The sequence below is a fragment of the Adiantum capillus-veneris genome, chromosome 29 (genome assembly GCF_014529385.1).
Source record: "Adiantum capillus-veneris isolate H3 chromosome 29, ASM1452938v2, whole genome shotgun sequence".
Lineage (NCBI taxonomy): Eukaryota > Viridiplantae > Streptophyta > Polypodiopsida > Polypodiales > Pteridaceae > Adiantum > Adiantum capillus-veneris.
In genome coordinates this window covers 74,166,685-74,180,996 of record NC_140959.1, presented here as the reverse complement: position 1 = coordinate 74,180,996, position 14,312 = coordinate 74,166,685, and the positions used below count along the sequence as shown (strand labels likewise).

The following is a 14,312-nucleotide window of genomic DNA, read 5'->3' as shown; positions in this document are numbered from 1 at the left end:
AAACGGATATGCACATCATGTACAATGCAAGCCCCCGAAGATGAAGCACATGTGACATTGGAATGCCCAGAATACGCTCACATCCGGGCTAATTTTCAACCACTTCTAAGCGGTTGCTCTAGCTTTGCGGACCTATTATCCAAGACAGACACCTCCCCTACAGCTCTCGGAACATACCTCACCCGCATACTTGAGCATACAAAGACACTCATAGGAACACAAAAAGAGAATAACACACACCACACCATACACCCCCGTGAGGGGAGACTATGTATCACTTTGAGGTCCCATGGGTCATTTCTGGCCCCCCGCGGACGTTAATACCAAATCAAATCAAATCTCTCTCTCTCTCTCTCTCTCTCTCTCTCTCTCTCTCTCTCTCTCTCTCTCTCTCTCTCTCTCTCTCTCTCTCTCTCTCTCTCTATCTATCTATCTATATATATATATATATAGATAGATAGATATCTAAAAGGAACCATCAATTGACAAAAATGCAAAGTCACATTCATTACGGCAAGAAAAACACAAAGGATTGTGATAGTGTGATTGCTCGAGCATACCTTCTCTCACAATTACGTTGCACCTGACACTGAACATAGCCGTTCAGTAAACTGCTTTCAATAACTTCAGCATCTAAAAAGCCATATGCTTTCAATTACCGGCACCGAAAGTCAACTGATTTATTAAACTATTGCCCAAAAGCTTTGCTAGGGTCAGAATAACTTTACCGGTGCCGAAAGTCAACTGATTTATTAAACTATTGCCCAATAGCTTTGCTAGGGTCAAAATACCACGTGAGCATTTCCTGTACAGATTCCCTCGATTTTTGCTGGATTTTGCCCCATGATTTGCAGGTCGCCAGGCACAAATTTGGGTGGTGCAATATGATGCTTCACATGCTGCTCCTGTAAGGACAGCAATCAGTGCCACGTCACTGGCTTGTCACACATCTTCTTGTGAGGAAGCCGGAAAGCAGTCCCCCTCCTACTCACATCAAACTAGATCCTCATCTTCACTTTTATTGGGTATTTATGGCTGTCTCTTCAGATATTGGATTGTTCAGAAAAGGGAAGGGAACTCAGAGAGCCCTTTTGTCACAGAACTGCTCATAAGATGAAAGAAGCTTACCAAGTAGCTTGTGCACCGGATTTTTCACATGGGAACCATATTTATTCATTGCTGCTTACTTCATGGGAATTCTCCAATCTTCTTATTGATATTGTCATTCTCTGAAATGGTACCTCATCCAATTCCTTCTCAAGCTTTGTGAGCTTGGTGATAGAGATGGACTTATAGAAAGCATAGGGAACTTCCAAAAGTTGACAACCCATAGTTGTAAAAAGGAGAAATTGAGAAGCATCAGTTGGAGACAGACCTGCGTCTGATTTCATAATGGGCATTGACTGACCCAATTCAGATCTGTGTGAAAAAGCTCAAGGAAAGGGCAATCAAGGCCGCAATCAAAAGGCGGGAGGGCATCAATATCCAAGCATGTAAAGCCAACCACGCGCGCATCTGGGCATATCAACACTAGGCGTCCCCCTCATTAGCAAGTTGCATGGAGGATGTAAGTGCTAAGTGGGCACATCTCTGCAAGGATAGCTCCCATATCCTATGAAGAAAAATTAAGTGCTCGAAATAGTGCCTCAGTGACCACTGGAGCAGCCCCCATCTCCGCCCTTACAATTTCATGCCGTACCGATGACTTACATCAAATCATTCGTTCAATCATCAGCACAAGCAGCCTTTCCATATGCAGCCATCCATCATCATAGTCTCCCTCTGATCCATTCCATCCAGCCAATGGCTCCCTGTTGTAACGTTGGGCTATGGTGGGTGTAGCCTGAGGCAATCCATGGCTTGGAGGGAGCGCAACAGAACAAGTTGAACGAGAGCGAGAGAGAGAGAGAGAGAGAGAGAGAGAGAGAGAGAGAGAGAGAGAGATCTCGACACGGTAGAAAAATAACACGCAACAATATTTGATGATTGCTTAACCTTACATATAAAGGCTTTTTCTTGCCATGCAAACTTTACTTTAACTGAACTTTATTGCATGCCTATAAGAGGCTTTTCCCACGGGCTGACCGGCAAAGGGCTTGAACCCAACAATCCCCCCCTCAAGCCCGAACTAGACAGACCCTCTCATGAAATACCTCGAGTTTTTGGTGTACTCGTCAACCGTGAGTTTTAGGTTTTCTCACAACCAAGGATTTCTGGTGTATCCATAACCTGGTGCTAGATCAGTAACCCCCCCTTGAACAGATAGGGTGTAGGCCAAATATGTAGCTACCAAAAATATTGGAGTTTTTGGTTCATTGCCAAACCTTGGGTTTATGGTGTACCCAGTAACCTCATGAGAAGCGGTAAAAACAGGCTGAGAACTGACAAAAATTGAGAGGTCTTACCACTTATTTGTGTGGTGGTAGTGTCTATAACCCGTACAAAGTTTTGTTATCATGGCATGACTCACATATGATGAAGTAAATAGAGGATTTGATTGGAAAGTTTATGATGGTTTTCATAATAGACAAAAGAGGACAGCTCTATGACACCAAAAGTGACAAAAAATAGTTTCGAAAACTTGTACTGTAGTCTCGAAGGAGATTCTTCTTCGTTCTGGCAATTGTCGATGTGTTCGAACATGTTGTAAAGCTTGCTTGGCACTTGGAATATGCCTATGCACCGCATGTATTGAAACTGCAAGCTATCACCTTCTTGATTTTCAATACCAAATACGTCTTCAGCAATCATATTCCCAAGAACCTGCCTTGATTTGACACTCACTGGCACATGATGCATGTCATACACCTTCGCTTGGGATGACCAAATGGTTATACCATTGGACATGTTACTGAGCAAAAAACTTGAGAAGAGTGTCTTTGTAGACCACCGTGGATATGTTAGATGCTAGCAAAAACACGTGCAAGGCCACCAAACCAATTGCATGCAAAACTGCCAATTTTTGCAACTTTTATGTTCTCAATTACCTTAGCTAAGATTGCATACGTGTTTACTGCTCACGCCACCAAAAACAAGGAAGCTGCAGTCCTGGGTTTTGATATGCAATGATTTGTTGTTCGCCGTCGTTACCTTGCAGCAGCCTTGCTTATCCACTAGGAGCACCAGGTAGAGGATGTGAGTAAGTTGCTCGAGGGTGTGAATATGCCCTTGCTCAAAGCCAATTGAGTGGACAATGTAAAAAGCAGTGTGAAATATGAAATGGCGAATTTCTGTAAAAAAGAATAAGCAGTGGCGGCGATGGCGTGGATGACGATCTCGCTTGCAGCGGCCTGAGACCACCGAACTAGGAGATGCAGTAGTGTCGAAAACAGCTCCTTAGGCCAAGGCGATCTTGCTGCTGCCAATTACGAGCAAGAACTCGCAGGCCGATCTGCTCCCATCTCTCTGCATAAGCGGCTGCTCCCACGCACGGAATCGAATCGGGGCCGAGATCGGGAAGAGCTCTGATACCAATTCTTGTAACCTTGGGCTATGGTGGATGTAGCCTGAGGCAATCCATGGCTTGGAGGGAGCGCAGCAGAACAAGTTGAACGATCCTTTTTGCCAAAATTTTCTGTTATATTACATCCTTGCGCCTATAGTAATCCTAGATGCACTGGGGTCAAATTTGGAGTTCTTTTGACAAAGTTATGCTCATTTTATGGTCAAGTTTACACTTTTTGACAGTTCCTCTCAATGGCTAAAACCTATTTTCAATGCTAAAATTGACCGTAGGATGCCTTGAAGGAAAGCACAAAGGGAGTGGAATGCGGCACCCTATGAGATAACCGATATCTCATCAAATGAGAAAGCTCACATCACCGAACAGGTACTTGAAGCAATTCCGGCGAACATCTTCATTGGAAGGTTTCAAGCAGCAGACGAGATAAATGAAATGAAATGAAATGATATATTAACGTCTTCAAAAGGCCAAAATGACCTATGAGACCATCAGATACAAAGTGGTGAATCTAATACAATGTCTGAGGTACAAGTACAAAAAGTACTGAAAGTAAAAAATGAAAACTGAAATGAAATGTGAAATGTGAAATGTGAAAATGTAGAATAGGCCCTCAATGACAATCTGGGTGTCGTGCTAGAATGCCTCTGATCCTCTGCCGGACTCTCCGTCGATGCAGTGTGCTCCTATGTCTCGGTCGTGGTCGTCTCGATCTCCCGAGCTCAATCGCCCTGTCAATGAGGGTGCCTCTGGTATGAATGCGGGTACAACCCTGTGCTGGTGGTTGGTCTCTTGGCTCCCTCGATCCAAAGAAATCTGTGATCTGTTTCTACGACTGTCGTACTCCATGTCTCCCCAACAGACTGTCTCTATGTCGGTGTAGCTCAAGTAGATATAAGCCAAGGCATCTCTGGTCCTGATAGCTCATGATTCTATCTAGGGGTCCAAAACCCTCCCTGAATAAGCAATGGAAGCGCCCTCGTATCTCATAATACACAGTGCAGTGGCATATGTAGTGTAGCTCTGTCTCTGGCTCTCTACCGCATAGTTGACATATCCTTGACTCTAGTGGTATCCCTCTGAATCTACCCGTCTCAATCTCCAGCTGGTGTGAGGATGTGCGAATCTGACCAATAGCACATCGTAGACCATGAGATAAATGAGTGTCCATGTAGTTCGGACGAGTCACAAACCCATCCCTGAAAGTTGGAGAAGGTGCTCTTTGTAGAAAGCCATCTTCGTGCCCAACTCCTGTATCGGCTCTACCCATGTCCTCCTGGTGTCCAACTGTATAAGATCCTGACGAATGAGTCTAGTGATCTCCGTCCGTGTGACTGGCAGGGAGGGTGCATCCAGGGAATACTAAAAGGGACGCAATCCATCCATGCTGAAACCGTGCCTCTAAAACCATGAGGTCATCTGTGCATACCAACATGATGCATCTCCCTGCATCGCTAATTGTCTAGGACTCAAGAGCCAGTCTAGTATATCTGCCTCTATGTGTATCCCATAGACTGTGCATAAAGGACACTGATCTGGTAAGAGCCTCAATCTCTATAGGAGGAGCGGCTACCTCCGCTCGAATAATCGCATGTGGTACAGAGGCCTTGGCTCTAATCATCCGGGATATCATAAATGCCAAGGGTCTCTCCATGTTCCTCCAACTGTCATGATTCACAGATGGTCCCCAAACTTGGACCCCATAAAGCATAGCTGAAGCAACCAAAGTATCAAAGAGCCATAGTTTTGTTTGTGGTTCTTGAAACTGAACCTGCGAACACATGCTCTCAGCCCTCCCAATGCCGCATAGGCTCTGGATAGTCTAGTCTCTGCTGCTCTCCTCAGGGTAAACCTCGGTCCCGTGAATACCACCCCTAGATATGTATATTCATCTGTGTACTCCACAGTGTCCTGGCCATATACGAGTGTAGGTGCCGATCTCTTGACCCACTGTGGTGTGGTGTTAAACACAATAACCTTGGTTTTACCAAGGTTCACAGACAATCCACTATCCTCTGCAAAGTTGTGCAATGCATTTAAATGTCTTTGCATGCCCTCTGGCGACTCTGACATTAACACAATATCATCAACATATAATAAAAAAGGGATCCATGTCCCTGCCAGCTGAGCGCCTCTGTCACCCTCTCTGTCAATGTAGTCAGAGACCTCATCTACATACATACCAAAAAGTGTAGGGGACAAAGGACACCCTTGTTTCACTCCAATAGTGGAATGAACAATGTCAAAAATCCCCTCAGGAGTGCGTACCTGGCCAGTCACTGAGCCGTATAAAGCCATGATCCCCCATATGATCTCTGTGGGTACTCCCAACTTCAGTAGCCTGTGCATCAATCTGGCCCTCGGCACTGTGTCAAATGCCTTGAGGAAGTCCACAAAGCAACAATACATCCGTCTCCCATGTGCCCGACCCTCTTCAATAATGGCTCTGAGTGTAACAATATGGTCCAAAGTGGAGAAACCCCTCCTGAATCCAGCCTGCCCTGCTGCTCGTATGCCCTCACTTTCTGCCCATTTACTCAGTTGCTGTTCAAGAATGGATGCATACAACCGTGCCAATGTGTGCCCTATCATAATAGTACGGAAGTTCCCTGGTACCGTGGGGTGCCCTGCCTTGAAAAGAGGTACAATAGTAGATAATCTCCAGGACTCGGGTAGTCCCTCACACATGACACGGTTAAACAACCGCGCAAAAACCTCTGACAGTAAATCTCTAGCATGTATCAAGTGCTCTGCCACCAAACCATCATGATCATATGCTCTCCTAGTCCTCATCCTGTCAATGGCGTTCTTCACCATCTCAGTGGTAAAGAAGTTACTAGTGGCTGGACATGGCTCTAGAGGGTCTGGTAATGGTGGTTGCCCAGGTACTGTATATAATGATGCTGCATATTGACCCCAAATCTCAGGAGAGGTAATCACTGGAGGAGGTGAGTGCTCATGGAAGAGACGCCAGGCCTCACCGGAATCTCGGCTCAAAAAGAGCTGATACAAATCACATTCCATCTGGGCTAAAAAGGCCCGCTTCTTCCGTCGCACTAAACGCCGAAGGGCAATCCCAGACTGTCTATATGTAATGACTCCAAGTATAAGCTTGCTCTGAATCTGAACTCTCATCTCTCTGCACTCCTCATCATACCAACTATTCTGAGGCATGTTCCCAGAACGTCTTCTCTGATCTGGTTGAGTGTGTGGGTATGCCTCTCCTGCTGCCCCATGCAAGATCTCCGTCAATAAAGTGGTGATCTCCTCCACTGTATATACAGGCTCGGCTGCCCCCATCCGTCTGTAAATCTCTTCCACATAAACTGAATCCGTCTCTGGTGTAAAAGTATACCGTGTGTGTGCAGTCCTCCGTGGTGTCTGAGAGACACTATACTGGAAAGAGACTGAAAAAGTCAGGAGAGCATGGTCCACTGCTACTCCAACAGGCCTAGGGCCCACACTTAGATCTTGAATATGAGAGATGAAGCTCGGTGAAGTCATGACATAGTCCACTGTACTGGCCCCATGTCTGTGTGGAAAGCATGTGAAATTGTGAATCCCCCAGACGAAGGAAAAATCTCTAGACCATTAAGTATGGCCAGACCATGTGTAGTTGTCATCTCCATGAGATATCTCCCATACTTTGTGTGCTCTTTATCCTGTGAGTGTCTGTCAAGTCCCATCTCCGATATATCCATCTCTCTAAGCATCTCCTCCGAGGTATCATAAAATACCATTTGGGAGTTGGCCGTCCTGGCATTAAAGTCTCCCAAGAGAATGATATCTCCATCTCTAGAGAACTCCCATATGTCATCATCAAGTATAGAGAAAGGGGATTGCCCTCTAGGTGAGGTATAGACTGATGTGCTAGGGGGAAAGTAACATATAGCAATGTATAAGAATCTGCCTGTCTCAGCTCTCAGTCTCACCCACATGTATCTCGCCTGGTCATCTCTCCGGACAATCTGTAATAGCGGTTGCAACTCTTCCTTGAATAAGACTGCTACCCCTCCTGAACCTCGACTTCCATGTTGGGATCTAGCGTCTGGCCGACAAGCGGTCTCCCATAAATACCAGTCACACTTGGCATTAACTGTCCAGATTTTTGATGTGTCTCTGAGTAAAAGACAATGTCTCTATCTCTGAAGCTATCTTCAAAGGCACCCACATCCAGCCTATATGATCCATTACAATTCCATGCCGCCATCCGGAGTGTGGTCCCATATGTCTCGCACCGTCATGCTATGCGTTATTTCAAAACCACTACTTTCCCTCCTCTGTAAAAGGCAATTTTTCCCTTCTCCCTTGCTGCCTTGATCTCTGGCATCAACTCTTGCATATGTGCTATTTGTGCTAAAGTAAGGTCATCCCCCATAAATATTCCAGTTTTCTTAAGTGCTGGTCTCTTCTTCAGGAATTCCTTCCTTGTTTCCAAAGTCGGGAAACGCAAAATAAGTGCTTTCTCTTTGACGTTTCCCTTCTCATCCACTCCCTTCCTTCCTACTCTCCAAGCACCTGTGTGCATAGGTTCCGGGATGCCCATGCGCTGCAAGAGTTCCTTCACTTCGTCTGCTACATTTTCGGTGTCTTTGATACGAGTAATAGGCACTTGGAGGGCTCTGTTCCTCCTCTTCTGTTCCTCCTCATTGGTCATATTGATGATGGTAGAAGTCTGTGCGGCTTCTGGCATCCGGGCCTTTCCTTTCTTTGCACCTTCAATCCATTTTTCTGCTTCGTCGACTTTATCCTGTGTTTTAGAAAGGCGCTCCGCCCATGAGGAAGCCTCTTTCGAGTTTAGTTCTTCCCCTTCGCGCAGAGTTTTCACCTGCTCCTTAATATCTTCGAGCTCCTTTAACATCGAGGGCTGATTTCCCCCTTCCGTTTTGGGCATAATTTTGCACGCTGCAAGTTCCCCTTTAAGCTCTTCAATCACTGCATCTTTTTCCTTCATGCACTTTTCCACATTGGTTTTCCAAGATTCATAGCTTGCAATTGCCTCATCCAACTTTTTCTGCATAATACATTCCATTACATTCACTTCTGCCCGCATTAGAGCCTGCATCTCCCCTTTCACAGATAGATACATCTCATCATGCTTACCAAGCATCGCTTTATCGAAGTCTTTCCTCATATCTGCATACATAGAATTCTTATAACTCTCTGCGTTTGCGTACATCTCTTTCCTGATGTCATCTCTCATAAAGCTGAGCTCAGATTTAATCATCACTTGAACCCTCTCCATCATTAAATCATCTTGGATTCTGACGGTTTTCCCTGCCCGCAATGAGCTTGGCGAGAGTATGCTATCTCTGTTCCTCCGCTGGAATGTCGCTTTCATTTTTTGTGGCGTGGTGAAGCCACTTGCATCACCATCCTCGACTGGTTGGTCCATCCGAGAGAGAAGAACAAAACGAGCACTGAGTCAAGGCCCTCACCATCTGAGGTCTGGCCTCCGCCCTGGTTGGCCTTGCCCTGGTCACCAAGTCCTAGCCCTCGTCCTGGCTGACTTGACTGCTCTCGTCCTCGCCCTGGCACTGGTCTCGTCTGGTCGCCCTTGGCTCTTCTAGCCCTCTTCCTTGGTAGGCAGCTAGCTCTCGCCCTTGGCACAGCTCGCCTTCGTCCTTCAGAGGTTAGGGCCCTCGTCCTCACCCTTGGCAAGCTGCTCGCCCCCTTGACACAGGACCAGCAGCTCGACCAGGTCCACCTGCTCGCCCTCGACCAGGTCCAGCAGCTCGCCGCGCCTTCGACCAGCAGCTCGCCCTCGTCCCTCGTCCAGCAAAGAGAGAGCTCGACGAGCTCGTCCTTCATCCAGCAAGGCAGCGCGAGAGGGTTTGACTCAGCCTGCTCGCCTTCACCTCAGTCTCCTCCCCTCAGACATCTCGTCCTCGTCAGCCTGCTCGCCACAAAATGCTCGCCCTCCTCAGTCTGCTCGCCCTGGTCCAGCTGCTCGCCCTCGCCCTCGTCCATCTGCTCGCCCTCGCCTCAGGCTGCTCGCCCTCGCCTTCGTCCAGCTGCTCGCCCTCGCCCTCGCCCTCGTCCAGCTGCTCGCCCTCGTCCACACAGAGAGAGAGAGAGAGAGAGAGAGAGAGAGAGAGAGAGAGAGAGAGAGAGAGAGAGAGAGAGAGATCTCGACACAGTAGAAAAATAACACGCAACAATATTTGATGATTGCTTAACCTTACATATAAAGGCTTTTTCTTGCCATGCAAACTTTACTTTAAGTGAACTTTACTGCATGCCTATAAGAGGCTTTTCCCACGGGCTGACCGGCAAAGGGCTTGAACCCAACACTCCCTCCTTTTACAGTAGAGACTTGGCCATCACATCTCCATACCATAAAGAAGGTACGGTGTAACCAGCATATCAAACAAACACAGCTTTGTCCGTGGTTCTTGGAACTGTATATCTGCCCGTTGTCTCTCAAGTGGTCCAAACCTGCAAAACCACGTGCCAATCTGGCCTTTGCTTCCTCCTCCATAGAATATTGTGGCCTTTTGAAAGTGACTTTCAAGTAGACAGAGTCCCACAAACTCGACTGGCTCTCCTTGAAAGGTGAAGTGTGGTTGTCATCTGGTTATCCATGCTTGTGTAGTGCTCAACACCATAATTTTTTTTTTACCAGGGTTACCACTGAGGTCTCTATCCGTGCAAAAGGATTATAATGCATCCAAATGTTGTAATATCTCCTGAGAGTCTAAAATAAGGACAATATCGTCTGCATCTAATAGGATGGGTACCAACACTCCGGCTAGGTTTGCCTGGTATCAACGCTCTGGTGAAAGGTTGAAGAACGAGAATACAAAGATACAACGATCAACACTGGATGGATTAACAATTTTCTTTGAAGCAAGCGCTCAAGGATCGCTAGCTTATTTACAAAAATTTTCTCTGAAAACTTAATATGTGTGACAAATGAAGAAATTAATGCAAAGAAATGCTTGCTGTGCTCAATTGATTGGCATCTAGAAATTTGAAGCTAAATCTTTTACTTAAACAGTACAATGAGTTTCCACTGAGATTTTTACCATGAGATCAGCTTCATACCTTTTGTCACCCTTAAGATTATCATTCATAACGATTGGTGCTGGCATGGAACATTCATGTGGAAACTTGCTCAAGCCTTCACCTTGTTGACTGAAGCATGATGAAAGACTCGACGATGCAATGCCATAATATCTGAAACAATCCCAGCAAAACTTTTTGGTGTTGAAAAGCAGTAGAAGTAAAACAAAGAAAATTTTGAAGTGTTCCTATCTTATTTCATGAATAAGCCTACTGATTCTAACAAGGGCCAAAGAAAAATTTTACTTATGCCGATTAGCAGCTGCTTTGTGCCTTAATTCTGCAACCCTGTTCTTGTCATGCAGTAGTGCAACTAACATCTCAGCTTTTTTTCGTACATTCAGACCTTGATCTTTTTCATGAGGCGGAGGGGGCTCAATGTATTCAAAATCTGTGCTCAAGGCCTGTGGCCACAATCAGACGATGTCTACTTCCAAAACTTAATTTCAATTTTATCTCTTTAGAATTATTGTTTTATAGACACATGATAGAATGATTTCATGAGAATGAGCTTTGCAAAGGATTTTCGCGTTTCACAAGACAACAAGCGTGCATGCTGAAGGAACTTCTAGTCTACTTTCCTTTATCTTTGTCAAAAGAGCAGAATACTATCTGATTAACAAACTAATGAATATTTTATAAAGTCTGAAGAGAAGATGTAGGAGAACGGTCAAGCAACACGATTTGTATGATTTATAGTTTGCATACCTGAAGCTCATCCATATGCTCCCAAACATCAATCAGTATCTGTTCGGATCCATTGGCAACAAGATATTCCAGTACCGTTAATGCCTGCAAATACAAATAGAAAAATGAATATATAACTTCATAATGTCACCACTTGCAAATATAACAAGGGTCAAAGAAAGCAAACAGTTACACAAAACACACCATGTTCATTTGTTTAAACTTGGATAAAATCCAAGTCATCAACTCTAATAAATCTTTGCGTCCTAGCCTAGCTAAACCAAATCTACATTGCTATATTTAATAAAAAGGCAAGCAGAAAACCGATTTAACTCTTGGATCACAGAACAGAAACACATTTTATGAAAGATGCTTGCTTTTGAAGAATCAATCAGAATCTTGCATTGTGAACATTAATAAAAACTTGAAATAGTGTCCAGGGATAGCTTTAGTGCTCCTACTGTAGAAAGATACAGCTTCTTACTTTCATACATCAATACTCCATAGCTAGGACAAACACTTACCTTGTACACATGGCGCCAATTTTTCCCCCTGCTTGCAAGCCTCTTCCACAGGCATGCCATAATTACCACATAGTCATCACTAGCACAAAACAACGTAAAGCAATAACGTGAAAATCATCTCTTGATCATAGAGACTACACTTAATACTCTAAACCAATCTGTTCTCAGTTGAAACTAATGTAAAACAACAATGTAAGCTTCATATCCCTAGAGGGATCCATGGTGAAAGACAAAAACTTTAATAGAAGAACAAATGATGATTGACTTCTGATGTTTGTAAAGTGCCTTTCTAAGATACTATAAAAAAAAAAAATCACTATTGATTTTATTAAGGAAGAGAATAACTAGGTTGCAGACAACAATTGAGTAGCTTTGTATAAAGTTCACTTTCATGAAAGTCATTTAGATTTTTATCATATTGTGTTTGTTTATAACTTTTTTGGCCTACCTTCCTGCGTCTAGATGGAGCCTTTTTTCCGCCATAAAAAAAATTATTAACGCACAAAGTGCATAGATTCCTTTAGCAAACATAAATGTGTTCACCAAAAATTATTAACGCACAAAGTGCATAAATTCCTTTAGCAAACATAAATGTGTTCACCAATTTGAATGTGTTTATCTTCTGCTGTAGAAGCAGTTTATTTGTTCCAAAGAGAATTGCCTTTTGTGAATTTGACCAATTTGTGCATCGACAATGGGAACAAGATCTGAAGTGTCTCTGCAGCTGACAAGATGTGTGAGTACCAAGCTTGACAAAGAATTGAAACGTAGAAAAATCACTTAAGACGGAGTAGATAAACTTGTCAATATGGTAACTATCATGGATTCCACTCTAAGCTAGCTATCCAATTGGTGAAATGGAGGACCTTACGTTCGAGGCGATGTATGCCAGTGGCATGCGACGTCACAAGAACCCGGTAGTTGGAATATGGTACGTGAAGCTGCAGAGCACCCACTTCTGGCCCACCTTCTTCCGCTTGACACAAGGGGATGACTTCAGGTTCGAGGAGTACCTGAGAGTTCCTCGAGAGTCGAGCTTGCTTCGACCATGTCTGCACTCTTGCGAGGCGGGACTTGCAGCAACGAGCAATCCCGTAGCAAATTCGTTCCAAAACGTACACTGTTCGTGCGCAAGGTGGAAATATCACTTCATTTGCTGGGTGTTGGCAGACCACTAAACAACGTGGCCAACCTTTATGGTGTTGGGTAATCCACTGTGTGTCAAGTGCTGCGTCAATTTGTGTGTGAACACACAGTGTGAACACAAATCCACAACTCCACAAGGATGGCAGACTCTCAAGGACGTCTTTGAGGAGAAACAAGGACTACCTAACTGTTGTGGCATGATTGACACCGATAGGAGAGGCACACTGTCACGTGCACATCTAACCCTATGTGCATGTGGACAAGCTACTTCAGGTCTAGGGTTCAGGTCAGCTTAGGAAAGTGTTCTGGCACCTTTGTGAGCCTGTGCGTAGGCCGTGCATGTCTAGGCACTTAGAATAGTTGCATATCCTCTGGTTGCACACAGCATGACATTCAGTACCCATCATGAGCATTTTACAGTGCACAGAACCCATTTTCCCTATTTACTCATTTTTCACTTATTATTTAATAAGTGACTGTTGGAAAAGTGAGTAGGTTAAATTGCTAAGCTACTATAAAAGAAACCTAGCGCTAGCACTTTCTGGCAAAAGAAGTTCCAACAACTTGCAGTGCACCTTCTCCGCAAGACTGGAAGGAGGCCTAGCATTTCCAACCAACAGATTCAACATAGCCTTTTCAGGTTGCATATCAGTCTGGCGTTTTTGCTACAGATCAACTGGCGTTTTCAGTTTGCAGCACCTAGCCTAGCGTTTGCAGATTCCGGCATCAGATCAGCCCAAGCACATCAGCGTTTTCGGTTTTCAGAACTTCGACACAACAGATCCAGCCCCTAGCCTCGCAGATCTCACCTACACACAGCAAATCCTCGCCATACCGTCAGATCAGCCAGCATTTTCAGATTCAGCCGCTGTCCGCAGATTTCAGCATCAACGTTTTTAGCGCATCGTCGTCGCGTCGCCGTCCTCGCCGACACAGTGTCAGAGACAAGCAAAAAGTCAGCGTTTTGCAGATTTCAGATTTCAGCCCCTAGCATTTTCACAGCTCGTCATCGTCGTCGTCATCATTATCATCGACATCGTCGGCAAGTCCATTGCATCTACACCATTGTACCAGATTTGTGTAATCAATAGCATAGACCTCTCTCGCCATAGAGAGGGGGGCCCTTGGAGGAGGGTTTGAGAACCATCTGGTGTCGTATTCTTCTCTCTCTCTCTCAGTCTCAACACCTTCATTCATAGTAGCATTCACTTTGTTTGTGATCACTGCACTCTCTCACTAAAGGAACAGAAGGCTCTCCCTTCTGTAAGTAAAAGGAACCCTCGAGCACAGTTCGGAGCACTCATCTTGAGCAAAGTCAACATTCACTTCCGTTGCACCTTACATTGGTATCAGAGCTTTGGCAGTGTTTGGTATCACTCAAGGAAAGAACCACAAGATTTATTTTATTTTATTTTTTGCTTGTTGAGGTC

General features: G+C 44.8%; 1 protein-coding gene across 1 annotated transcript in view; it reads right to left on the bottom strand.

Moving 5' to 3' along the window:
* The window catches only part of LOC147419411 (uncharacterized), an 85,208-nt gene that overhangs the window by 32,807 nt on the left and 38,089 nt on the right, over positions 1-14,312 (bottom strand). The window contains exons 4-7 of the mRNA XM_086506215.1: positions 11,737-11,815; positions 11,234-11,317; positions 10,772-10,929; positions 10,508-10,639 (exon numbers count right to left, since the gene is read on the bottom strand). Coding sequence (XP_086362341.1) covers positions 10,508-10,639; positions 10,772-10,929; positions 11,234-11,317; positions 11,737-11,815 — 453 coding nt within the window. The remainder of the gene's footprint in view (positions 1-10,507; positions 10,640-10,771; positions 10,930-11,233; positions 11,318-11,736; positions 11,816-14,312) is intronic.